Source organism: Camellia sinensis, chromosome 13 (genome assembly GCF_055761805.1).
Source record: "Camellia sinensis isolate YWXY chromosome 13, ASM5576180v1, whole genome shotgun sequence".
In the NCBI taxonomy this organism is placed as follows: domain Eukaryota; kingdom Viridiplantae; phylum Streptophyta; class Magnoliopsida; order Ericales; family Theaceae; genus Camellia; species Camellia sinensis.
This window is the reverse complement of record NC_138973.1, coordinates 21,487,012-21,513,506: the sequence shown is the minus strand read 5'-3', so window position 1 is coordinate 21,513,506 and position 26,495 is coordinate 21,487,012. Positions and strand designations below refer to the sequence as shown.

The 26,495-nt window shown below is 42.5% G+C and overlaps 1 protein-coding gene across 1 annotated transcript in view; it reads right to left on the bottom strand.

The window, feature by feature from the left end:
• Window positions 1-25,548, bottom strand: part of LOC145805243 (uncharacterized) — a 30,183-nt gene extending 4,635 nt beyond the window's left edge. The window contains exons 1-2 of the mRNA XM_082900336.1: window positions 25,292-25,548; window positions 24,782-25,201 (exon numbers count right to left, since the gene is read on the bottom strand). Coding sequence (XP_082756462.1) covers window positions 24,782-25,201; window positions 25,292-25,548 — 677 coding nt within the window. The remainder of the gene's footprint in view (window positions 1-24,781; window positions 25,202-25,291) is intronic.
• Between the last annotated feature and the right edge of the window lie 947 nt (window positions 25,549-26,495).

The following is a 26,495-nucleotide window of genomic DNA, read 5'->3' as shown; positions in this document are numbered from 1 at the left end:
ATGTGAGTGATTATTAAGTCCAACTCCACCATTCTACTACATAATGAGCCAATTTCATTATTCTTAACTCAATTTCATATTTCTATAACATTCCCAAATTAATTATATAAATTAATTCATGACAAAAATTAGGGCTTTCTTCTCCCTTTCTCAACATTGACCAAAAGGCCCAACTATCAACAATAACTTCATTTGAGACCCAAAATACACATATAATGGCCCAAAGAACAAAACCCCTCTTTTCATATTGAAACCCTAACACCCACAATTACCCAACTTCAACATTACATCAAAATGACAACAAGTTTATGTCAAAGACTATAAAAATGAGTAGTTATCCCTACCTCAAATTCGGAGCTCAAAGGAGGAAGATGAAGAAAATCGAAAGTGCTTCAAATCCCAAGATTTTCAGATTGATAGGTAGCCTAAGCCAAGCTCTACACTTCTTACAAAGACACTAAGGGGGTGGATCACTCAAACTAGATCAAACCCTAGAGAGAAGTTGAGTTTTTAGAGAGAGGAGTTCTCCAATGGAGGATTTTGAAAAGTGAGAGAGAGAGAGAGTGTGTAAAAAGTGATTTAAAATATCACAGTCCAGATCTGATATACGCATGACCCGCTCGAGCGGAGAATAGGACGCTCGAGCGTCATACACAAAAACTTTACCCGCTCGAGCGCAAAAGGACCTGCTCGAGCGCTAAGGCACAAAACAAAACACACCCGCTCGAGCGCAAAAAGGAAACCCGCTCGAGCGTAGATTACATCCTCCTAGAACTTTTACAGACAAAGAACACCCGCTCAAGCGCGATCCGCTCGAGCGTAAGGAAATCCGCTCGAGCTTGAAAAACACATCTGCAGTAGCTTTGCAGACACACAAGATACTGAAAGTGTGCAAACTCCGCTCGAGGGCAAAGGGACCCGCTCGAGCGGATCACCAAAAACCTGGGCAACAACACTTGAGACCAAAACTCAAGCCACCTGTTCGAAACACGCCCAAAACAATTCTAAACTCAATTACTAAGAGTTAAAGGATGGAAATGCAATACAGACAACAACCATCAACCACAGAACTGGGTCGGGAATACAATAAACATGAGAGGAAAAAACTGGGATCACTATAACTAGCTACTGATTTTTCTTCTTATGTGTTAAAATATTCTCCATTATTTGAAATAATCTTGCATGCTTATGAATTTGTGTTCATTCTTCATAAATATTGTTTTCATCTATTCCTTGTTCCCATAAATGAAAGTAAATATGAAGGATTAGAGTTTCACATGGGAATAGTAGCAAGAAATAATTTTTATAGTCTTACGTATGATTCATGGTGAATACAAAGTGTGTTTTTCACAAAATAATGAACTTGCAGCAAAACAGATTTTTAATCTATTTTGAATAAACCCAAACAAACTCATGAGAACACTTTTATAAAATCTGAAACTACTGGAGTTAGTTGAACATGTTTTCATGGTGCTAGAATATTGAGAAAAATTATTTGACAACGTTTCGTGGCCAAAATATATTTTTAACTTCATTACTGTCTGGAGGCAACAGCAATACTGACTTTATCAAGTCACCATTTATGTTATATAATCAGTTTTCAAGTGATTCAAATTGGAAAAGTTAGATTTTTAAGTTACCTTTCAAATGCCGCTGGTTTCATAATTTTTTTATTATTAAGCATTGAGAGAGAAATGTCAATTTTTCCAAATTGTGACAGAATTTGTCCAGTTTTCGTAGAAAAATTATTTGACCATCTTCCATTGGGTTTCAGTCTTCAAACTCCTTTGGAAATATGTTATAAACTCAAATATCTAGCAAGCCATTCAGACCATACCTCTTTTTGACACCGTTTGAGGCCCTTTTTTATTTTTCAAACACAGATCACCTGTGTTGGAACTTAATGTAACTCACTATCCCAGAAAAAAAAAAATCAGTTTTCTCCAAATTTTATTTCTTCATTTTAAAGTCATTTTTAGCCCTGGTATTCTTCTCGAAATATTTTTTTAACTCGATGAACTAGAACTAGTTAAAATATTGTAATGGTTGAACTTCGTTTGGTATGGGTTTCATTTTTTTTTTGGTTTAACCATACAGTACTGAAAGAAGAAGTGTGTGAATTCTTAAGAAATTTTGCGATGATTCCTAAGATATTCTATCATATTTATTTTGGTTGCCATACATGATTGTGTTGTGCTATATAAATATTATGTCACTGTGGTTTTCAAACTAAAACTCGTACATGCATCAAAATGTGAATTCGATGAAGTAAAGAAACACGAAATTAAACCCATGATACATGTAGACGTCCCCGAACGCCCCAGGAGGATGAGTCCCGCTCTGTTCATATTGGGCTCAGTACCGTTTAGGACTCTCAAATTGTCACGGTTCTTAATCTGAACCAAAGAGTCCAAATCCGGCAAATCATTTTGGAAAACAGATTTTTAGAAAAGAAGTGCCAAACATGGACTGCTTTGCCAGATACAGAGTCGCCACCTAAATATTTTATTTTGAAAAATTTAGGAAACCCTGATTCGGTGCCAAAGGCCACGTGTCCGTCATCACCAAAGTTGCCTCGGCTCGGGAAGTTGGGTACGATTGGGGAAGGTCAGCTATGAGCACCCCCTCTCGCCCGATCAAAGATCGGCCTCTACTAACCGTGATATCTTGTTTTGAAAGCATTATGTGTTCCTATTCCGATTATTAACCTAGAATTACTATGTGATGCGCACAGCAAAACAAGTATAGACTAAATTGCCTAAGTCGGAACAAAGCATCGCATTTCCGTTTGTTTAGAAAATGGTTTGAATTTTGCTACTCGCTAGTAGGCTAAAATAGGGATTTCGATGAATTACCCCAATTCAAACAATCCAACCTTCACCCACAGGCACTCATTCAGTAATATCACATAAGCACATAGCCACATGGTAAGCATGCTGTCATGTTAACATTCACACTTATGCGAGATGCTAAAGCATAAATACTTACATCGTACTCTGTGCCAAAACGATGAACTAGTTAGTAATCATGCATGATCCTAGTTCATGTTAAAGTGGCTAATGCATCACATACAAAAATGTCATCAGAATGGGCTCGGCTAATCTAAGGATGACATGTGAAATATGAGAAATCGATGCACGCATTCAAGTTTGGAATTAAAATACTATGCGGTTAGCATGATGCGCCGAGCCCGGTGCATGCAAGGTTGATGAATAATGCACGCATGCATAGCATAAGGTATGCTAAATTAAACGTGCCCTAATACTAACCATCAAAAGCAGGTAAGTAAAAGGGAGAAAGAAGTGGGGGTTGGAAGACATGCACACATGCACCTACACTTATTACAAATTCGCCCTCGCTTGGAGGGACCAAAAGAATAATACAGATTTAACTAACCTACAAGCTAATTAAATATTACAGACCACCCAATTAATTAACAAATCAATTAAGTAAAGAAAGTGATAAAATGCCTCGGGAAGAGGGTCCAATGCATGCGTGCTCGGATTTGCTCGGAAACCCGTCGCCATGCACAAGTTGCCTCTGTTTTCCCTGTTCTGCTCCTTTGAAAATTGCAAAAGTCCCAGGGAGCACTCTATGGACACTGTGGAACACCACCGGCTAAGACAAATGGTCACCGACCATGGCAGGATGGTCATCGACCATTGATTGAGCTCTCGGCCACAAACTTTTGGTCGATCGGCACTCTATGTAGTCGACCGGCCATCTTTGTCTGCAGAAACCTGTTTTGACAGCAGCAGAGGGCAAAACATGGCATGGCAATGCATTTCAAGCAATGTTTGTACTAACCACACTCCTTATCATATTCATGACTCAAAGGAGCATGGTACTTGATTCTCGGACCACCAATCGCGTAATTCAATGCGTGATGGCCCAATGAACCAAGTTATGCATTTTGATTTCAAATGTAATGCAAACCAAACAAACAAATAAGGCCTAACTTCTATCATACTCAATTCAAGAGGCAAGGCATGCATGTCAAATACAACCTAAGCATGCACTCTAAACATGCAACATGAGCATGCAAATGAACATACAAGGATGCAAATAACAAGCATGCAAAGTGTAATGTCAACATGCACACATGCAAGGCATATAACATATTAGACAACTTAACAAGAAATGCATGCCAAACGCAACACTATTCAAGCATGCAACAACATGCCATGAACCAAGTATCTAAACATACAATCATGCATGCAAATATGGTTCGACACTTAAGCACAAAGAGGCAACTTTTAAGCACACTTAAAAGGAGATAAACATGGGCATATAGCAAGCATGCTAGGCTCTGAAAATTGCATGAAATAGAGGTGCCAAACCAACTAATTAAAGCAAGCAAAACATGCAAGCAAAGCCAAAACTCAAGGCAAACCAAAGATGTATTGAACTACACTTAGCAAAATCAAACATGACATGATTTGAACAACCAAAATCAGAGTCTTAGCATGTTAAAACAAAGCCAAAAAAACATCTAGATGGCATCTAAATGGTCTAAACATGCAAGCATACAAAAGAGGCCAAACATGGAGCATAAGATGACAACCTTATAAAGCATTAAAGGGACATCAAATGCAAGCATACAAGCATGCCATGAGGACTGAAATGATGCTATAAGTGGTTCTAAGCCACTGAAACGATGCAAGGATAGCATGCTAGAGGGTCCGATACTTAAGGCCTACAAGAGGGATTACACGGTAGCTATACAAAGCAAATCATGGATGACCCAAACAACCAAAAACAGTCCTCAAGAACACTAAAACATGCATAAAAACTTCACAAAGCTAAGCTAAAACAAGTAAGCATAGTGGTCTAAATGCTAGATACATGTTAAGGCAATTTCATGGCATTGCAAGACAAGTATGCAAAGCAAGCATGGTGTGTCTAAACCAAGTAAAAACAGTTCTATATCATGGCAAAATAAGCACAAATAATACTTAAGACATGGCCAACATGAACTTAAAAAGGATGCTCACACATGAGGCAAAAATGACCCTTTTCAAGGACAACAAGGAGAGGGAGTGACCCTCTCCTTCTTAGGACCTCAAGGCACCATCCTCACCACTGAAATCCCTCAAAATTTCAGTGGTGAGGAGGCCCAAACAAGGTGGTCTCGGAGCTCACCCAAAATAGTACAAAATGGGGTCAAACAAGCCCTAAGGGGCGTCAAACGACCTCAAACAACAAAACACTCTTAAACAACTATTTAGAGCAGGCAAAAACAAGACTTTTATGTGTTATACATAGAGTCTAAAAAAGGTTGCAAGATAGGCTAAAAGACTATGTAAATATGGGGTAAAAAGGGCAAGAATCTTACCCTTGTTGACGCTCTTCAAGAATGATGCTCCAGTAGCTTCTTCAAGCTCAAAACTACCCAAAAAAAGGTGTAGGACTAGGTGTTTGTGTGCAATAGTAAGACTAAACACACACACAAGGCAAAAGAGAGGGAGAAATAGAGATAGAATAGATATACTATGCTAACCCTAGAACCAGAGCTCCCCTGGGATTTTTTTCTAACCCTAATGGAGGGAGAAGAGGCTTCTTCTTATAGAGCTCACTCTTGCAAAGCTTCTCAAGTAAGCTAGTCAAGAGGGAGATCCCTCCATACACGTGTATAGAGAGGAGCAAAGTGTATGCCAGCTAGCACAGCTGGCATAAAAAATATCTGCAAAAGCAGATGAACAGTGGTCGGCCAGCCAAAAATTCAATTTGACCAAAATACATGATCGGTCGACCATCTAGAGTGCCGGTCGGCCAAATACTTGGCCGATGGCAACAAAACACAGCCGGTGGCCTCAAGCCATGGCCGGTGGAGTGTGGGGATGGCCAATAAGCCATTCCCTGCCCTCCAAAGCAAAAACACAAGTGTTTGGTGCGAGACCAAACACAAAACAGTCGAGTCGAGAGATCCTGAGGCAGGGCGCGTGGCCAAGACCTCCGGGAACTCAAGACGAACACAAACATGGATGATCACCGAGTGTTCAAACGGTGACGTCCAAGTCTTGAGGACCGTCAAAAATGGGGTGTCTACAGTTGCCCCTCTTTGACAGAACTCGAAAGTCATAAGAATGACGAGAGTGAGTGTCAAAGCACAGAGACGACCAATTTTTGACAAGGCCGAAGACTTAGACAAAGCATGCAAGACAATAAAGATATGCACCCGAAGGCAGGGGCAAAATGCAACCGCAATGCAAGAAGCTGAACATAACTTATGATCATGCAAAGAAAGCTGTAACGAAGCATAACATGTGACAGTTTTAAGCTAGCAAATACAAATCCAACTACATTACAATGCAGAAAGGATGTAAGAGAATTATGCAATTCTCGATACGTCTCACTCGGAGAATACAATACCTGTGCAGCTCGCCTGGTTGCACCAGCTTCAAATGAACCGTACATACAATATCGTGCCTGAAAGAGAAAAAAAACTCAACAGGTGCAATATGGTTAGCAACATACATGACAATGCAATCGAAAGCTGCGCGACAACGCGAATGTAGGATTTAAGGTCTCCTTAGACCAAGGGGTGCACAAACAGTGCAATGATATGCAATTGAATCTAATGTAATGCAAATGATATGCAAAATTATAAAATAAATGCAAAAACAATGCAAATAATATGCAAAACATACAAAACTATGTATAAACAATGCAAACGATATGTAATGCAATTGAATCATGATCCAATCATGAGCGGTTCAAAACCACACAAATATCAAATAGATTGATGGAGATGCAAAGTCCGTCTACCATAGAAAAGGTGCCGCAACCCTCAAACCACAATACCAGCAGTAGAATAGGCGCGTACACATGTAGAACTATGAGTGATGTAGACGGACACAAGAACAAGTAATTGGGTGAAATGACATAAGTGAGGCATGCTCTGTTCAGAAAAGATTATGATCCTAATGCTGGATGCAATCGAACTACATTACAATGCAGTATATACAGTGGATATGGCGCGCGACCGAAACATATCTTGCCTAGGAAAGGCATGTACACATGCAAACCGCGTCTAACACAGAAACGGTGCCGCAACCCTCAAACCACAATACCAGCAGTGGAATAGGCGCGTACACAAAAGTCTCAGATCCGTGCTTCGACATGAAAAGTATGAGCACATACCAGACCAAGCTCAACATGGAAAGGTGTAAACCATAGCTGGATGTGATGCGGCAAATGCATGCAAGCTACAATGTAACATATACAAATATGCAATGGAATGGAATATTTACAATGGATAAGGCCTGTGGCCCAAACCATATCTTGCCTAGGAAAAACATGGACACAAACAAGCCATGTCTAACACAGAAAAGGCGCCGCAACCCTCAAACCACAATACCAGCAGTGGAATAGGCGCGTACACATGCAGAACTATGCTTCGATGTGAAAATATGGGCACATACCAGACCAAGCTCAGCATGGAAAGGCGCAAGCCATAGATGGATGTGATGCAGTGGATGCATGCAAGCTACAATGCAATATATACAATATGCACTGAATGGGTAGGATACAATGGATAAGGCACGCAGGCCAAACCAAATCTTGCCTAGGAAAGGCATGTACACATACAAACCATGTCTAACACAGAAAAGGTGCCGCAACCCTCAAACCAACATACCAGCGTGGAATAGGCACGTACACATACAGAACTGTGCTTCAACGCAAAAAGTATGGACACATACCAGACCAAGCTCAACATGGAAAGGCGCAAGCCATAGATGGATGTGATGCAGTGGATGCATGCAAGCTACAATGCAATATATACAATATGCACTGGATGGAATGGATGTACATTGCATTATATACAATGAATGCTATGTACAATGCGATCTGCTGGGGAGAATGCAATGGATGCAAATATAGTATTCACAGCGGATAAGGCACGCGACCAAACCTTGTTTTGCCTAGGAAAGGCATGCACGCATACAAACCAACGTTTTAATACAGAAACGGTGCCGCAACCCTCAAACCAACATACCAACGTGGAATAAGCGCGTACACAAAAGTCTCAGATCTGTGTTTCAACGCAAAAAGTACAGGCACATATCAGACCAAGCTCAACCTGGAAAGGCACAAGCCGTAGGTAGGGGTGATGCAATGAACGTATGCACTATTTACAATGATGCATGACGTATGCAATATATACAATGGAATGCATGACATATGCAATATATACAATGAAATGCATGACATATGCAATGTTTATGATGAAATGCATGACAAATGCATGAAAATGCATGATAATGCATGCTATTTACAGTGCATGACATATGCATATATTTTTTTATTGTTTGTTTTTGTTTTTGTTTTTGTTTTTTAAAATACAAATGATGCATGTTGTCTGGAATGCGTGACAACGCAAGTTGCTTGAAATGCATGGCAATGCATGTGAGGAAGATACATAACAACGCATGTAAGGTGCGTATAGCAACGCGTGACGAGGATCATACATGACAATGCAGACGCCAAAGGTTTCGCACCTTCGAAGGATTTAAGGTCTCCTAGACCGAGTGCTGGGGAAAAATGCATGACGATGCAAATTGTACGTGTTACAATGCGTGTAGACATGCATAACGATGCAAGGGATGATGTGTGCTACAACGCATGCAGACATGCATAACAACAAATGATAACGTGTGCAGTGCACAAGGTGTGTGCATAACAATGCGAGAGAGGGATGCATAACAAATACCGAAGGAATTGCACCTTCAGAGGATTTAAGGTCTCCTAGACCGGGCATATTTAAGGTCTCGCCAGACCGTTGCGAGTGCATACAATGCGAGCACAACGATGTATAATTCAATACGCGTTCACGTCAAAGCGTTGTAAAGCAACACATGCGGGGCAACTTTCGAATCTTGAAAGAGACAAAAGGATACCAAAAGGATACACCGCACCCGTATTCAAGTGGTACGCGCAGAAGACACGGTCTGAGGTCAAAACGGAGACCGGTTGAGCTTCGGAAATGCACTTTCTTGCACTGTCTTGAGCAATGAAGGCTCCAAACCACACATCTGACCCAAACAAGGTTGTAGAAGGCTCACCGGCCATCAGAAGAGGTCACCGGCTGCCCACCGGCCACAAAAATAGTCCACCGGCCAAATATTTGGCCGACCGGCCAAAAGTGCCTGAATCGGGGCAGTTTGGTCTTTTGGCCTCGAGTCTTTTAAAATAGGGCCTCTAATCCTATTTTGTCACTTCCCATTTGCTCGAAATTTCTTCCTCTCTCTCTCTAGAATATTTTCCTTCCTTCGATCCTCCATTTTTTTCGATTTTCGTGCCTGTTTTGACGTTTGATTCCCGAATACCTTCGCGTTTCGGACGTTTTGAACCGAACGAAACTTCGTTTCTGTGTTTCTTTTGCGATTTTCACCACTTGGGGTTTGTTTCCCCCTAGTTCCTCTTGATCTTCGTGCCTTTTCCATATTCCGGCTTTTCCGGCCATTTTTTACCCTCTCGGGGTTGACTTTTCGTTGACTTTTCGCATTCTAGCCCGGTTTCCACATTTCTGGCCATTTCCACACTCTCTTTGAGATGGCAGACCACCTTCCATAGGGCGGGACTCCCCCGGAGCATGAGATGGATCCAGAGGCCGAGCTCCTCCCCTTGAGTGTCCGCCCGTTCGATCCGGCGACCTACCCGCCGGCGATTCATATACTGCCTCCCAACGGACTTCGCCAGTTCAGGAGCTTTGATAGGACGACGCCTCTAGAGCTTCTCCTATGTGAGCCGAAGTCACATCTATCATACGACGCTTCCGAGGTATATTCTTCCCCGTTTCATTTTTCGCAATGTAGAACATTTAACTGCCAAAGTTGATCTTGTTCTTTACTGTTTAACCCGGATACACCAATACACTGCATGTTGTAGTTGACTGTGAATACGTTGTACTTGATATCTGTTTGAATCTGAACACGTGCACACACGCTGTATTGTCACCAATTCTGAATGCTCTTCAAAACTGTACATTTTATATTGCTTCATAACTGTTTCGCTTGAACACAGGGAGATTCCCATGCCTTCCGGGGGTATGGGAATGTTGTCGCTTGTGATTGGTACATGGAGTTGCCCGATGCGGTCCGACATATCGTAGACCAGGCTGGCTTCGGCGCCTTCTGCAGAGGACTCTCCCGGCTTACTGCGAGCAGGCCTCTCCTCGCCGTTCTGGTGGAGAGGTGGTGGGACACCACCGACTCGTTCCACCTCTCTGTCGCGGGAGACATGACGATGACTTCCTATGACTTCTCGATACTCACCGGCATCAGGGTAGGGGGTGATCCGATCCCTTTCGACACCGACATGGATGAGTGGGACGTTGCCCAAATACACTTGCTTGGCACTCAGCCGCCACCTGCTCGAGCAGGGTATGTCAGATATTCGTGGTTCAAGGACCACTTCCAGGTCCAGGCACCTACCACTCAGGAGGACGTGGAGCGGTACGCACGCGGCTTCCTCATGTTTCTGCTGGGGACGACTATTTTCGCCGATCGGGTGAACACCGTGCCCCTCTGCTTGCTGAGCGCTCTAGTGGACGTGACCAGGATCCTGCACTATGACTGGGGTAGAGCAGCCTTGGCCACCTTATATGGATACATGAGCTCGGCTTCCCGTGGCAGTGGATAGTTGCTCGGAGGTTACTGGCGAGCTTGGGAGGTACATCTCTTTCTTTGTTTTACATTTCTGCCTTTACATTTTCTGTACTCTGTACATTGCACACACTGCGGTCTGCTTCATGCTGGTCATATACTGTACACTGCACACACTGTACACTCTGCACAATACACTGCACAATACACGGTTCTATAATTTCTGCTATATTCTGCATTCTGCTTTATCTGATAAGCATTCTGATACTTACTCTGTAATTGTGGATCTACGCCTACTTTCCGAGGCTTGCGCCAGTGCCTGACGAGGAGACCCCTCTCGTCGTTCCATTCTCCCGACGCTTCGACGTGAGATGCGTGCGGAGACCGTGGGAGACATTCATCTTCTTCCGCCGCTACTTTGACACCATCACCTCCGCAAAGGTATGTTCAACTTTAGAGTTTATTTAAACTTTGCTTTACATTGTATTTTCAATAACAGTAGATAACAAACTACATGCCATTTACAGATCACCTGGCAGCCTTGAGCTTCATTGCCAGTGCGGAGGAGACTGCCCGCTTCAGGCTCCTGCTGGAGGGCCTAGTCTGTCGGGCTTGGTACCTGGGTGAGCATTTCCTATGCCAGACCCTGGGTTTACTGGAGCAGATAGTCCCGGTTCACCCTCCTGACCATATGAGGGACACCGAGAGGTTCATTCCTGAGCAGATGGCCGACTACACGATCGGCTGGGACTCGACGCGCTTCAGAAGCATACTACACAGAGTATGTCCGGACCTATATTATGCGGCCTTTGAGCAGCGGCCGTCGAGCTGAGAGAGAGAGGCCGGCGGCACCTGCGGCTGGAGTCGGAGCAGGGACATCGAGGATGGCTCGAGTCCGTGGCAGGAGTGGAGCCCAGAGAGGACAGGGGGCTAGTTGGCCAGCATTGCCCGTGACGATGACATGCAGAGGGTAAGGTGGGGCAACTTACCAGATCCCCATTGCTCCCCTTCCGGCTGATCATGAGCTAGTCGGGTTCTACGGTTTGCCTACGGTATGTACTACTGCATTTTGCATTTTGCACCGTTATTTCATTTCATTTCACTTGATATTCCGCAGAATACTAAGACTTCTAACACTTTTGCAGGTTTCCTCCGAGTACACTCGCCAGTCCCTGGAGTTGACCGCCTCTGTGATGGGGATGCTCCAGCAGAGCCTCGACCTTCTGGCGATCTACAGTATTCCGGTATGTTCTTCTGACCATGGTCTCAAACTGTAAATTGTTCCACACAATCTGATGCACAACACAACACTTGATACACGGCCCTCACGGCATCTAACACACTGTAGCCCACAGGCTGTTCACAGCACTACTCCCGGCATTCATACGCTGTACTCATACACTGTATTCTGCACTGATACACTACTCATAGTATTCACACACTGTATTTGTACACTGCATTCTGCACTGATACACTGCTCACAGCATTCATACATTGCATTCATATACTGCATCCTGTAACATACTGATGCGTTTGCCATTTGTACTTTTCAGCATCCCTTCCAGATTCCTACTATAGGAGGTGCTCCAGCTGGACCACCCGTTCCTGTTCGAGGGGGAGATGGAGAGGGCAGAGTATACCCCCGCACCAAGGCGGGGCGCACTCATGTTGGGAGTAGCTCACGGGCACCAGTCCCTGATGACGATGAGTTCGAGGTGGAGACGGAGGCAGAGTCATCTGAGGAGGAGACCAGAGATAGCACTGACTCAGGCTCAGATGACGGCGCTGATGACGATGCTCCTGGACCTTCATCCAGGAAGAGGACGAGGATAGACCCTTAGGCCTGAGGCCGCTTGACATTGATCCAGATTTTTGCTGCTTTTCTTCTTCTTCTCTTTTTTTGTACTTTTCTTTTTTTGTTGGTAGCTAGAGTACCTTGTACTGCCGCAGGCAGGTTTTGTTTTTTTTTTTTTCAAAACTTTGTACTTGAAAAAGATGATGAAATGAGACAAAGCTTTTTATCTGAAAAAGTGTTATATTTTGGTACATTACATTACATCACATCACATAACAATGTAAATGGAATTGATCTCCCGTCTAAAAGTCAAATATTTGTATTGTAATAACCAGGTAACGAATCGACCAATAGCAAAATAACTCATACAACCCACTGCTTAGTCTGAACACTCGGCCCATACTCTGCTGGGAATTAATCTGCACACAGGCCATTTTGTTTATTCTACACACGGCAAACCCTGAACAAACAGTCCAATCTGACAAGACGGAATACAAAGGTAGAATCGGCTGAAGTTGAAGCACACTTAGATGCCCCAAATTTTCCTTTTCCTTTTTGCTTCGCATAAATGTGGAGAATGGCACAGCACTCTGAGCACAGCATGATTAAAATTTTTGAGATTGAAAAAAAAAGGTTTTTCAAACCAGGGTATTGAGCCTACAACTGAACTCAGTGAAAAAGACTCAACAGCGGAAACAAAAGGGTAAACAACCTAAACACAACAAGACATGCTCGGAACGTCTCAAAGCAAGAATCGAGACAAACAAAACAAAAGGCACGACATACCGTCGTGTTTACAAAAATGAGAAACCTCAAATCATGAGGAGCCAGTTCCTCCAGGTATTGTCTCCCACCCTTTCTTATTTGTGATTCTCACATGACTCAGTTCTCAGGGTCGGTTTTTCTCTCAAAACCCTTTGGCTCACTTTTTCTCTCAACTTACACCTCTCTATTCTTCATTCTCTCATTTTTTTATCCCTCCCCGGGGTGTTTGATGGATGAATAGAAAGTTGTGGGTTCATACCCGATACGGTTAGCTCGCGGCTATTTCCTCCCGGGACGTCTAGTCGATGCCCCAGACAAGGGAATGGAGTATCTTGATCCGTTCCAATTTGTGCTTCGCACTTGGCTCGATACCTTGTTGCTTGGAGGTTGTTGAGAGCTTTCAGTCCTTTACTGACAACTTCAGTTGTGTCTTCTTTTGGCGAATAGAGTGCCCTTCTGGCAAGTATTGACAATCGGGGGAAAAACAGGGAGCCTGACTCAACTGTACCCCTAATTCATCATTTTGACCATTTTTTTGCTTTGGTTTTCTACTAAAACAGTTTTGACCAATATGAGAGTTAGATTAACATGCTTGTTCAATTTTCTGATTTAAAATCAAGCAAGTCAGGCTATGAGCACTGAAAATTTTCCTTTCTTGGGTCTAAGAAAATGGTCCAGTTTTGGAAAAGATAGAATAATTTTCGAGAAAATAGTCAACCTTAGTAAAAAATTCTCAAAAATCATTTTTGCGAACGGCCACTGCTCAACGAGCGCAGAACTTACTCTCGAGATGCACAACCTCGGATTGGAGGCAATGAAAAATTGCCCCTTGTTCCAAAGGGCACAGCACGACAACGGAAAGTTGCCCCTGGTTTGGATGGCGACTCATGGCAACGGAAAGTTGCCCCTTGTCTGGATAACGCCGCAGCATACTGTAGTCAGTCCTCATTAGTGATGATCGCAACTGAACTGTTGGATACAGAGAAGGCGAAGATGGTCAAAACCAATATATGGACACAGTCACTTTGAAAGTGTTGGTGGCTGGATTTCAGGATGAAGTTGCCTACGTATCCTAAACATAGGAATCAAGGATGATTAAAACCATTACATGGACTTAGTCGCTATGAAAGCGTTGGGGGCTGGACTTTAGAATGAAGTTACCTACGTATCCCAAACATGGGAATCAAGCCTTACGTAGTTCGGGGTAAGGTACACTTGTGTATTTTAACCTTCATTTTTTTTTTAGGCTCTAACTTTTGCCAAGGCGCCCGTTGCGGGTTTTCGACCTTGCGAGCTTTGTTTTTCTTTCCTTTAATTCTTTTTGTTCTTTTCTTTTCTTTTTCATCTTTTCTTTTCATTTTTTCTTTCTTTTTTCTTTTTCTCTTTTCATTTTTTCTTTCTTTTTTCTTTTTCTCTTGCTCTAACTTTTACCTGGGTCGCCCTTCCGGGTTTTCGGCCCAACGAGCCTCTCAAAGGGTAAAAGTGTATCAAGTCCATGCCAAATGGTTTTGAGATCCTGAAATCATCTGAATCCAGGAAAATGACTATTGTATTGCTTTGCTGAAGGACCCATCTTCGGTTCTTCGAGCACATCGGACATTTTTGCTCCTAATTGGAGGGGTGCTTCTGTTCTAGCTTCACAAGCTTCTTCTGATGAGATCCGATCTTCTTGATCTGACTTTGGTGCCTCTTGTTCGAGGGCTGCTTCCAATCTGGCCACACAGGCCTCTCTTGATGGTCGATCGTTGAACACTCCGAATTGTGGTTCAAGGTTTTAAAGCAAGGGCTCAAGTCTTAAGGCTAAGAGCGATCCTAAGCTGCACAATCTCAAGAGCGATTCCACATAGGTCTTCGCAGGACCGCGCAAAACATTTTGTTTTTGAAAGTTTTTAAAGAAGCGACAAATCGCTCGCGCTGAAGATAGTGTGGAACCAGTCTGGATCAAGCCAGGGTTCTTCTCAGTACTCACGTTGACAAGCATGATTTCAATCATTAAGGGCTTAGCACGCCTCTCTTTCTCTCAATTTGATCAAAGTTTTGCAAAACCCGAGGAATTCCTTCCTCTTCGTTTTCATCACCACAATGTTCAAACAGTTTTGAAAAAACTTAAGTTAATGCAATGAGTTTGGGGTGCAGAAGAGTGAGTGAGATGCTCCGTCGTTTCATTCAAATGCTCTGGAACAACTAGCTCAAAGTAGCGATAAGCACGAGAACATGATAGCCGCAGCTATTTCGTTCAAGATTTTCTGGTTGCAATTGGCTCCACAGCAGAGACAGACTCAAAAAGAAAGCAAAAGGATAATTACAAAATAAAACGGTGTTCAAGGTAACAACCCTGGAATCACCTGACATTCTATACAATGGGACTGACTCGACACAACAAGACAGACCCTTAAGCAAAAATACTAACTCAAGACAATGAGACAGACCCCAAAACAAAACAAAGAACTGACTCGACACCCAAGCCAGAAATTACAAAACTGCATTCGCAAATGCTCCCAACAGTGCGTGCCAAACGCCACATCTGAAATACACCGGGCGCCGCCCGCAGGTGGTCCAACCCCTGATCACATACTTGTAGTATCCTCGAAGTCCAACAACTCAGTGGTAACAAACTTTGCTGAGATGGGTGGGAGGATAACCTCATTGTCGATCAAATCTTGCACTTCATGACGAAGGCGAAAACAACCGTCGGTGCTGTGACCGGACTGTTGGTGGTACGTGCAATACAAGGTAGCATCATGTGTACGAGGGAGATTCTTTGGGAGAGGCCGAGGCCGAGGCTTGAGGGGTTTAAGATGCCCCTTTTTAGCCAAGATTTGAAATGTCCTAGACAAAGGCATGTAGAGGGCGTGAAAGACTCTGCGCCCTCGAGGCAGGTACTTCGAAGTCTGAGGGTTCTTGCTAGACGCACTAGCGAAAGGGTCGGCAGGCACTGCCCTGACTTTCTGATCTTTTCCCGGTGCAGAGTTGAGATTAGGAGAAACTGTCTTGGCACAACGGGGCCTATCCTGATTTTTCGCCTAACTTGAACTGCCTTCGGTTGGAGTGGGGAAAGCATCATCCACAGCTTTAGCCACAACTGCGAATACTTGCTGCTTATTCATCCCTCCGGCTTTCAAAGCCTCGACTACCCATAGCAGTTGCTCAACAGGATCAGCATCTGTTCTCACTTTATTCTTACCTCTAGCCTCAGCCTGATCGAGGGTTTGAGTTTCTTTATCAGAGCGGAACCCGATTGTTGTTGACATGTCATTGCTGTAACTTGAGACAACCTCAGGTTGGCTGAGCTCGATCACAATCCGTCCCAGTAGCGAGGGCTCCTGCAGTACAAAATTCCCGGCATACGATGTAGTTGGTGGTGAAGCCGACATTCCGTAGGCGAGATCAGCCATAAACCTCTGGAGGTCACCAATCATTCCCATTAACTCGAACATGGTAGGCTCACGAGCCTGATACAACTGGGCTATAGCGATCCCGGTATTCCCTGTCGTTATTGAACCATAATTCGGACTCGGTTCCGTAGATTTGTTGTTGTTGTCTCATTCTCTTTTCTGTCCTTTACTCTTTATCTTAGAGTTTTGGGTTGTGTTAGACTTGTTGGGAATAAGTTGGTGATGTTTTAAAACTTAGAATCTTTGCCCAGTTTTTGGCCTTTTCGCTCGAGCGGGGGTTTCGGCGCTCGAGCGGGAAAATCACCTTCCCTGTACTTCCTCTGTAGTGTTGGACGCTCGAGCTAGAGGTTTGACGCTCAAGTGGGAGTTTGAGTGTGACGCTCGAGCGGGGAGTTGGACGCTTGAACGGGGACCTGTTCTGCAAAACTTCTGGATGGTGGTATCTGCCGTTCGAGCGGGGGGTTTTGGCGCTCGAGCGGGAATCTGTGAGTGACGCCCGAGATTCAGCTTTTTGAATCACTTTTTGATTTCCTTTCTCTCTCTTACTTTTTCGAAAAAAGCCATTGGAGAGCACCTCACTCTAAAACCTAACTTCTCTCTTAGGATTGATCTAGCTAGAGTGTTTTCCTCACCTTCGGCCTTTGTAAGAAGTGTGTTGATCGTCGAGGGCTTCGTTGTGATCCAAGAAATTTGGGATTTGAAGCACTTTGATTTCGGGTCATATTCTCCATTTGAGTTCTCCATTTGAGGTAGGGATTCTCCTTGTTCTTTTTCAATACTCCGTCTATAGATAGACATGTGGTAATTTTTATATTGCATGAAAATTGTACCATGTTGGGTTTATTTGAAAATCATGAGGGAAGCTAGAGTTGGGTGATAAAAAAATGGATTTATTGTCTTTGAGTGTTCATTGGACTATTTGTGGCGTGAAATAGTATGTTGTTGTTGAAATATAGAAAAACCCTAATTTAATGTTTATGATTTAATTTGCATAATTAGTTTGGAAGGTTATGGAAGGAATGGAATTGATTTTGGGAAAATGAGAAAAGTGTTTTTGGAATAAGTGGTGGAACATATTGATTTGGAAAATTATGAAAATTGATTCTGAAAGTGAAGAATGAAACTTTAAACTCTATGTGAGTCATAGAAAATAAATATGGGAATTGGATTGTTGTATCATGCGTGTCAGTGTACACATTGGGGGGAATAAATTGTAACTACCATGCTTGGGTTGTTAATGGGTTTGTGATCTCATGATAATTGAGTCTGTTAATAGATGTACAATAAATTTGCATCTAGAGGTTTTGTCCTTGGTCATCGGTGGAGGATGACATGGTTGTGTTGAATTGTCGTGTATGCATTATACCATTGTTAATGGAACATCGTATGTGATGAATTATTGAGATACATTATATATGTATGCTTGCTTGGGAAGAGGTAGATATGTGCTCATATACTTTAACACATTGCTGGTGTCTTGATAGTTTATGTATATGCATTATACATGTTGGTTATGCCTTGATGTGCTGTGATTGTTGGTGTTGTGCCCCGCGCTGAGAATCAAAGGTATCATACCCTTCCAGCTAGCGCCTGGAGAACTGACCGCGCTTAGAATCAAAGGTATCATACCCTTCCAGCTAGCGCTTGGAAAATTGACTGCACTAATAATCGAAGGTACCATACCCCTCCAGCTAGCACCTGGTAAACTGGCTCATTGTTAATGTTGTTGAGTGGGGTGTATTGTTGGCTTACTATGCACATAGCTAGTAGAGCGAAATGGGATTGTTGTTGTTTCATTGTAACTGAAAATATCATGGATTTGATTGGTTACAGTTCGGAGGACCGAGTTACTCCATTGGTTGATTGTATACATGTTGGTGGGTTGTAAATTTATATTTTTACAAAGATATGCATGTATAGTTATGATAGTAACGGAAACGAACCAAAATGTCATTTTTTGTCTTTTGTGTTTTATAGATAAACATGTTTGAAAAGGTACATCTGAGTATGTATAGGAAATGGAAGAGGGTATCGGGCTTAGTGAGATTATTTCCTAAGTATTTGTTAATGTTATGAAAGATTGGGAATTGGGGTTAATGAAAGGAAAAAGGAAAGACAAACCACTTGGAGTGTTGAATGAAACGGTTATTTTCGAGAAAAGTTCATACATATATATTTTGTATAAACTGTCACATTACTATTCTAGTATGAGAATGAGTGTTCATGATCATAGCTATCTGTAAGTTGTTATTGTTGAGGATCACGTTGAGTTCCCTACTGGACTATATGTTCATCCCACGCTGTTGAATCTTTTTCAGGTGTTAAGCAGGTTGAGCTGCAAGATTTGGTTCTACTTATTTACTGGCCACGGGGCCTCAGTTATGTTGGCGGAATGCCATTGTTGTAAAAGGGTTACACCCTTCTTCTTGTACCTTAAGTGATGTAAGCCCAAGGGCAATTTATTAAGTATGTTCATGTAATATTTACTTTGCATATGAATGAGAGTATTGTTAATCACTTCTACGGATTGAATGTATAAGTTTATTTCCGCATGTTATCCTTGAAATTGAATTAAGTTAATGAATTTGGTAATGACTTCGAGTACTAAAAAGTGGGGTGTGACATGGGTGGTCCAGTTCGGGTGTGCAGCAGGCGACCTGAGCGGATGCGGTACATCAACATTGGTCTTATCCTACAAGATGATCCCTTGGTCTAACGCGGCTGCCATAACCACAATTTTCTCTAAACTCTGCGTCATCATAAGTCCGCTGAACTGAACGGTGATGATGTAACCGGTGATTGACGGATCAGATGTCTGCCTTGCCTCAGCAAAGGAGAACACCAAATCTCTGAACCCAAATCTCTGAACCTGAAAGGGAAAACAAGCAGCATTTCAGCCCAGATGGAACAGATACAGATGTAGCTGAATAACTGTACTCTACTACTGATCACTATTCCCCAAAATCACTGTCCCAAAAAACTGAACCTGATACCCGCAAATAGCTGATTCTCAAACACTGAACTGGCGCCCGCAGGCCTAATGCCCAAACTTGCAAACTGGTATGTACGTTCCTGTAGAGATTCACTCTAAAAGCACATAACAGATAGGTGAGAGTCAAAACACCCCTATGTTGGGGTAGGATTTCCCTGTCCTATTTTGTCAGGAGCTAGGGTTTCACTACGCACGCAGCGGTTTCAAACAACCTATCATCGGGTAAGCAACCTGTCCTAATTTGGAATGGTCACTATGGATTCCGAATATGCACTAGGTCGAATGGTCAAAAAGGGTGCCCCGGTAAAACCGGAGTTTGTGTTCCCATATTGGCAGAGCCCGCAACCGGTCAGCCTTATGGTCATGCCTTGACAAGGCAAGCCTTCGGCAAACCGTTCAGGAATAGCAGATGGCCAACACGGTGTCCTAGGCGCACAAATGCACATGCAATGCAAAGAAACACATAAGTGTAGTCAAAACAAGATATCATGAGTTCGAGTCAAGTTCTCTAAACTCCCCAGCAGAGTCGCCAAAAACTGTAGACGTCCCCGAACGCCCCGGGAGGATGAGTCCCGTTCTGTTCATATTGGGCTCACTACAGTTCAGGACTCTCAAATTGTCACGGTTCTTAATCTGAACCAAAGAGTCCAAATCCGACAAATCGTTTTGGAAAATGGATTTTTAGAAAAGAAGTGCCAAACATGGACTGCTTTGCCAGATACAGAGTCGCCACCTAAATATTTTATTTTGAGAAATTTAGGAAACCCTGACACGGTGCCAAAGGCCACGTGTCCGTCATCACCAAAGTTGCCTCGGCTCGGGAACTTGGGTACGATTGGGGAAGGTCAGCTATGAGCACCCCCTCTCGCCCGATCAAAGATCGGCCTCTACTAACCGTGATATCTTGTTTTGAAAGCATTATGTGTTCCTATTCCGGTTATTAATCTAGAATTACTATGTGATGCGCACAGCAAAACAAGTATAGACTAAATTGCCTAAGTCGGAACAAAGCATCGCATTTCCGTTTGTTTGGAAAATGGTTTGAATTTTGCTACTCGCGAGTAGGCTAAAATACGGATTTCGATGAATTATCCCAATTCAAACAATCCAGCCTTCACCCACAGGCACTCATTCAATAATATCACATAAGCACATAGCCACATGATAAGCATGTTGTCATGTTAACATTTACACTTATGCGAGATGCTAAAGCATAAATACTTACATCGTACTCCGTGTCAAAACGATGAACTAGTTAGTAATCATGCATGATCCTAGTTCATGTTAAAGTGGCTAATGCATCACATACAAAAATGTCATTAGAATGGGCTCGGTTAATCTAAGGATGACATGTGAAATACGAGAAATCGATGCACGTATTCAAGTTTAGAATTGAAATACTATGCGGTTAGCATGATGCGCCGAGCCCGGTACATGTAAGGCTGATGAATGATGCACGCATGCATAGCATAAGGTATGCTAAATTAAACGTGCCCTAATACTAACCATCAAAAGCAGGTAAGTAAAAAGGAGAAAGAAGTGGGGGTTGGATAACATGCACACACGCACTTACACTTATTACAAATTCGCCCTCGCTCGGAGGGACCAAAAGAATAATACAGATTTAACTAACCTACAAGCTAATTAAATATTACAGATCATCCAATTAATTAACAAATTAATTAAGTAAAGAAAGCGATAAAACGCCTCGGGAAGAGGGCCCAATGCATGCGTGCTCGGATTTGCTCGGAAACCCGTCGCCATGCACAAGTTGCCTCTGTTTTCCCTGCTCTGCTCCTCTGAAAATTGCAAAAGTCCCAGAGAGCACTCTATGGACACTGTGGAACACCACCGGCTAAGATAAATGGTCACCGACCATGGCAGGATAGTCATTGACCATTGATTGAGCTCTCGGCCACAAACTTTTGGTCGATCGGCACTCTATGTAGTCGGCCGGCCATCTTTGTCTGTAGAAACCTGTTTTGACAGCAGCAGAGGGCAAAACATGGCATGGCAATGCATTTCAAGCAATGTTTGTACTAACCACACTCCTTATCATATTCATGACTCAAAGGAGCATGGTACTTGATTCTCGGACCACCAATCGCGTAATTCAATGCGTGGTGGCCCAATGAACCAAGTTGTGCATTTTGATTTCAAATGTAATGCAAACCAAACAAACAAATGAGGCCTAACTTCTATCATACTCAATTCAAGAGGCAAGGCATGCATGTCAAATACAACCTAAGCATGCACTCTAAACATGCAACATGAGCATGCAAATGAACATGCAAGGATGTAAATAACAAGCATGCAAAGTGTAATGTCAACATGCACACATGCAAGGCATATAACATGTTAGACAACTTAACAAGAAATGCATACCAAACGCAACACTATTCAAGCATGCAACAACATGTCATGAACCAAGTATCTAAACATACAATCATGCATGCAAATATGGTTCGACACTTAAGCACAAAGAGGCAACTTTTAAGCACACTTAAAAGGAGATAAACATGGGCATATAGCAAGCATGCTAGGCTCTGAAATTGCATGAAATAGAGGTGCCAAACCAACTAATTAAAGCAAGCAAAACATGCAAGCAAAGCCAAAACTCAAGGCAAGCCAAAGATGTATTGAACTACACTTAGCAAAATCAAACATGACATGATTTGAACAACCAAAATCAGAGTCTTAGCATGTTAAAACAAAGCCAAAAACACAGCTAGATGGCATCTAAATGGTCTAAACATGCAAGCATACAAAAGAGGCCAAACATGGAGCATAAGATGACAACCTTATAAAGCATTAAAGGGACATCAAATGCAAGCATACAAGCATGCCATGAGGACTGAAATGATGCTATAAGTGGTTCTAAGCCACTGAAATGATGCAAGGATAGCATGTTAGAGGGTCCGATACTTAAGGCCTACAAGAGGGATTACATGGTAGCTATACAAAGCAAATCATGGATGACCCAAACAACCAAAAATAGTCCTCAAGCACACTAAAACATGTATAAAAGCTTCACAAAGCTAAGCCAAAACAAGTAAGCATAGTGGTCTAAATGCTAGATACATGTTAAGGCAATTTCATGGCATTGCAAGACAAGTGTGCAAAGCAACCATGGTGTGTTTAAACCAAGTAAAAACAGTGCTATATCATGGCAAAATAAGCACAAATAACACTTAAGACATTCCCAACATGAACTTAAAAAGGATGCTCACACATGAGGCAAAAATGGCCCTTTTCAAGGACAACAAGGAGATGGGGTGGCCCTCTCCTTCTTAGGACCTTAAGGCACCATCCTCACCACTGAAATCCCTCAAGATTTTAGTGGTGAGGAGGCCCAAACAAGGTGGTCCCCAAGCTCACCCAGAATAGCACAAAATGGGGCCAAACAAGCCCTAAGAGGGGTCAAACGACCTCAAACAACAAAAAACTCTAGACAACTATTTAGAGCAGGAAAAAATAAGACTTTTATGTGTTATACACAGATTCTAAAAAAGGTTGCAAGATAGGCCAAAAGACTATGCAAATATGGGGTAAAAAGGGCAAGAATCTTACCCTTGTCGACCCTCTTCAAGAATGATGCTCCAGCAGCTTCTTCAAGCTCAAAACCACCCAAAAACACCAAGAACAGCCTTCTGGTCCCTCAGCAACCAAGAAAAGGTGTAGGACTAGGTGTTTGTGTGCAATAGTAAGACTAAACACACACACAAGGCAAAAGAGAGGGAGAAATAGAGATAGAATAGATATACTATGCTAACCCTAGAACCAGAGCTCCCCTGGGATTTTTTTCTAACCCTAATGGAGGGAGAAGAGGCTCCCTCTTATAGAGCTCACTCTTGCAAAGCTTCTCAAGTAAGTTAGTCAAGAGGGAGATCCCTCCATACACGTGTATGAAGGGGAGCAAAGTGTATGCCAGCTAGCACAGCTGGCATAAAAAATATCTGCAAAAGCAGATGAACAGTGGTCGGCCAGCCAAAAATACAATTTGACCAAAATACATGGTCGGTCGACCATCTAGAGTGCCGGTCGGCCAAATACTTGGCCGATGGCAACAAAACACAGCCGGTGGCTTCAAGCCATGGCCGGTGGAGTGTGGGGATGGCCAACAAGCCATTCCCTGCCCTCCAAAGCAAAAACACAAGTGTTTGGTGCAAGACCAAACACAAAACAGTCGAGTCGAGAGATCCTGAGGCATGGCGCGTGGCCGAGACCTCCGGGAACTCAAGACGAACACAAACATGGATGATCACCGAGTGTTCAAACGGTGACGTCCAAATCTTGAGGACGGTCAAAAATAGGGTGTCTACAATACATTAAAAATTTAAAAGTGATGGGGTGAGCCCGGTTTAGAATCTTGTGCAAGTGAATTGCGAACCCTAACATGGCACGGGAAGGTATTTCGGTTCTTATCAGTGTAGGCGATATAAGGTTAGTAATGCAGGTGTCATAACATAGATTGTTCCCTTGGGGCAGACCGTGATGTCACGACTCAGGTACGTAACCCTGGTGCGTGGGCATCATTGGTAGTTACAGCAAGCAACATTTGAATATTTGACAAAGGGGGAGTCAGAATTGCCCGTGGCCATTGTTTAGCAGTTGAGTGAAAATAGTGCTCCGCGGGGAGTTACTTAGACTTATCTGATAAACTAAATCTATGTGAATTTAAAAGAAAAGTTGACATTTTTCCTTATGATGAAATACTGCTTCCACTTGCCATTGTTCTTATTATCTATTGTTATTACTTTAACTGATAGCATTCTTATTATGGTTATTAAATGTTGCTTGTTATTCTGTTACTACACAGTATTCATTAATTATGAGTATCATTATCGGGGTGGGTATTTTCAGGTTGTAGTATCTTATTAAGCTCATCACTCATTGGCATTCTCGTTGCCCTGGTGTTTCATGCCAGGTACCGAAGAAACCAAAGGAAACATCAAGGTGTTGGAAGGCAATATTCAGCTCTGGTTAGCTTGAAACGTGCCAAAGTTCCATGAACCTTTTTCTAAGTTTTCTAGTTTTTTTCTAGTTTTTTTTTTTTTTTTTGTATTTGTGTCTTTCTTTCATATACTGAGACTAAGTCTTGAGTTTTGTTAAAGTTGTAATTTAAGAACTTTTAATTTCTGTATTGTTAATTAATGGATGATGGTAAACTTAGTAGCAACATTGATGAGGAGTTCTTAATTAAGAAAATTGGTTTTAAGTTCTAAACCTTATTATGATGTCCTCAAATTTTGGGACGTTACACATAGGCTCACTGCTTTGGCTTGAACTGCTAGAAGATCCAGTATTTTGCTTTTTGTTGGTAAAAGATGAATGGCCTTTCCGAAAGTTAGATCCAGGTCGTTTACCTTTCCGTTTTGTCATTGGGGTTGGAACTTGTTTCTTTGTTGCCAAAATGGCGTCTGTCATCAATGCTCTATCAAGTACTTCCACGTATGTAGGCAACTTTAAAACGCCTACTCTATCAAACACATCCAGATCCAAACCCCTTTCGAATTTTCGTAGCTTTTTGTAGTTAGTATCCATCATGTGTGGAGCAAACCGGGCCAACTCAGTGAATTTAGTCTCATACTTGGCTACGGACATCCTGCCTTGCTTAAGTTCTTGAAATTCAAAAACCTTTCGGTCCCTGAAGCATTAAGGAAAATACTTGTCATAAAAATTTTCGTTGAATCGAACCCATGTCATGTTTCCATTGCTATTTCGGATCAACAACGACCATCTCTGAGCTTCATCTTTTAAAGTGTAGGTGGCCAAAAGAACTTTTTGTGTCTTGGAGCAAGGAAAGACTTCAAACATTTTCTTCATTTCGAGCAACCAGGTTTCTTCCTTCAAGGGTTCAATACCACCCAAGAAAGTCGGCAGTTTCATCTTCATGAACTTCTGGGTTAGATCTATAATATCATTGTTATCTGGTTCAACTTGGATCGGAGGAGGCAGAGGGGGTAAAAGTTGTTGTCTCTGTTGTTGCGTCATTGCTTCAGTCAAAGCTACAAGCATCTATTCCATTTGACTTATTCGAGCCTCTGAGGATTCAGTGGCATCATTACTTCTTGTATTTTCCATTTGCTAGAGGTAAACAGAGCACTCATGAACATAGGCAAATAGTCCTTTTCACAATATTCAGATCATTTAATCTCAGTTCATTTATTTCAATTTCATGTGTTCATAGTTAGGTTCAATTTTCACATTTATAGAACACACACACTCATACATGCAGATGAAATGTCCTTAATTCTTTTCTAGGACATCCTATGGCTCATATGGACTTGTGCGTGCGGTATAACATGTTCTCTGATACCACTTTGTCACGACCCAAACCCACTTCTAAGAGTTTAGCGTCGTAACCGGCCAGTAATACTTGGATTACCAAAGGCCTCTGAACAGAATTACAAAATATAAGGGGCCGCAGAAGCAAATATATAAAACTTATATAGTCCATTAAGTTGTGCAGACATACATGGGACATATAATTTTAAACTTTATAAACACACTTGTAACGTCATGAAAATACATTAGTCATACATCATTCCCATAGACAGATGAAACAAAAGTGGGACTTAGCCCAATGCATTATACCAAAAAGAAAACAGGTCTTAAAAGCTTGAACCACAAAAACTTGACTTCTCAAAGGGAACCTCCCTGTAGACGTCCCCGAACGCCCTGGGAGGGTGAGTCCCGTTCCGTTCATTTGTGGGGTCACTACAGCTCAGACTCTCAAATCGTCACGGTTCTTAATCTTGAACCAAAGAGTCCAAATCCGGTAAATCGTTTTGAGAAACAAATTTTTTGAAAAGAAGTGCTAAACATGGACTGCTTTGCCAGATACAGAGTCGCCACCTAAATATTTTTTTTTATGGGGAAATTTAGGAAACCCTGACTCGGTGTCGAAGGCCGCATGTCCGTCATCACCAAAGTTGTCT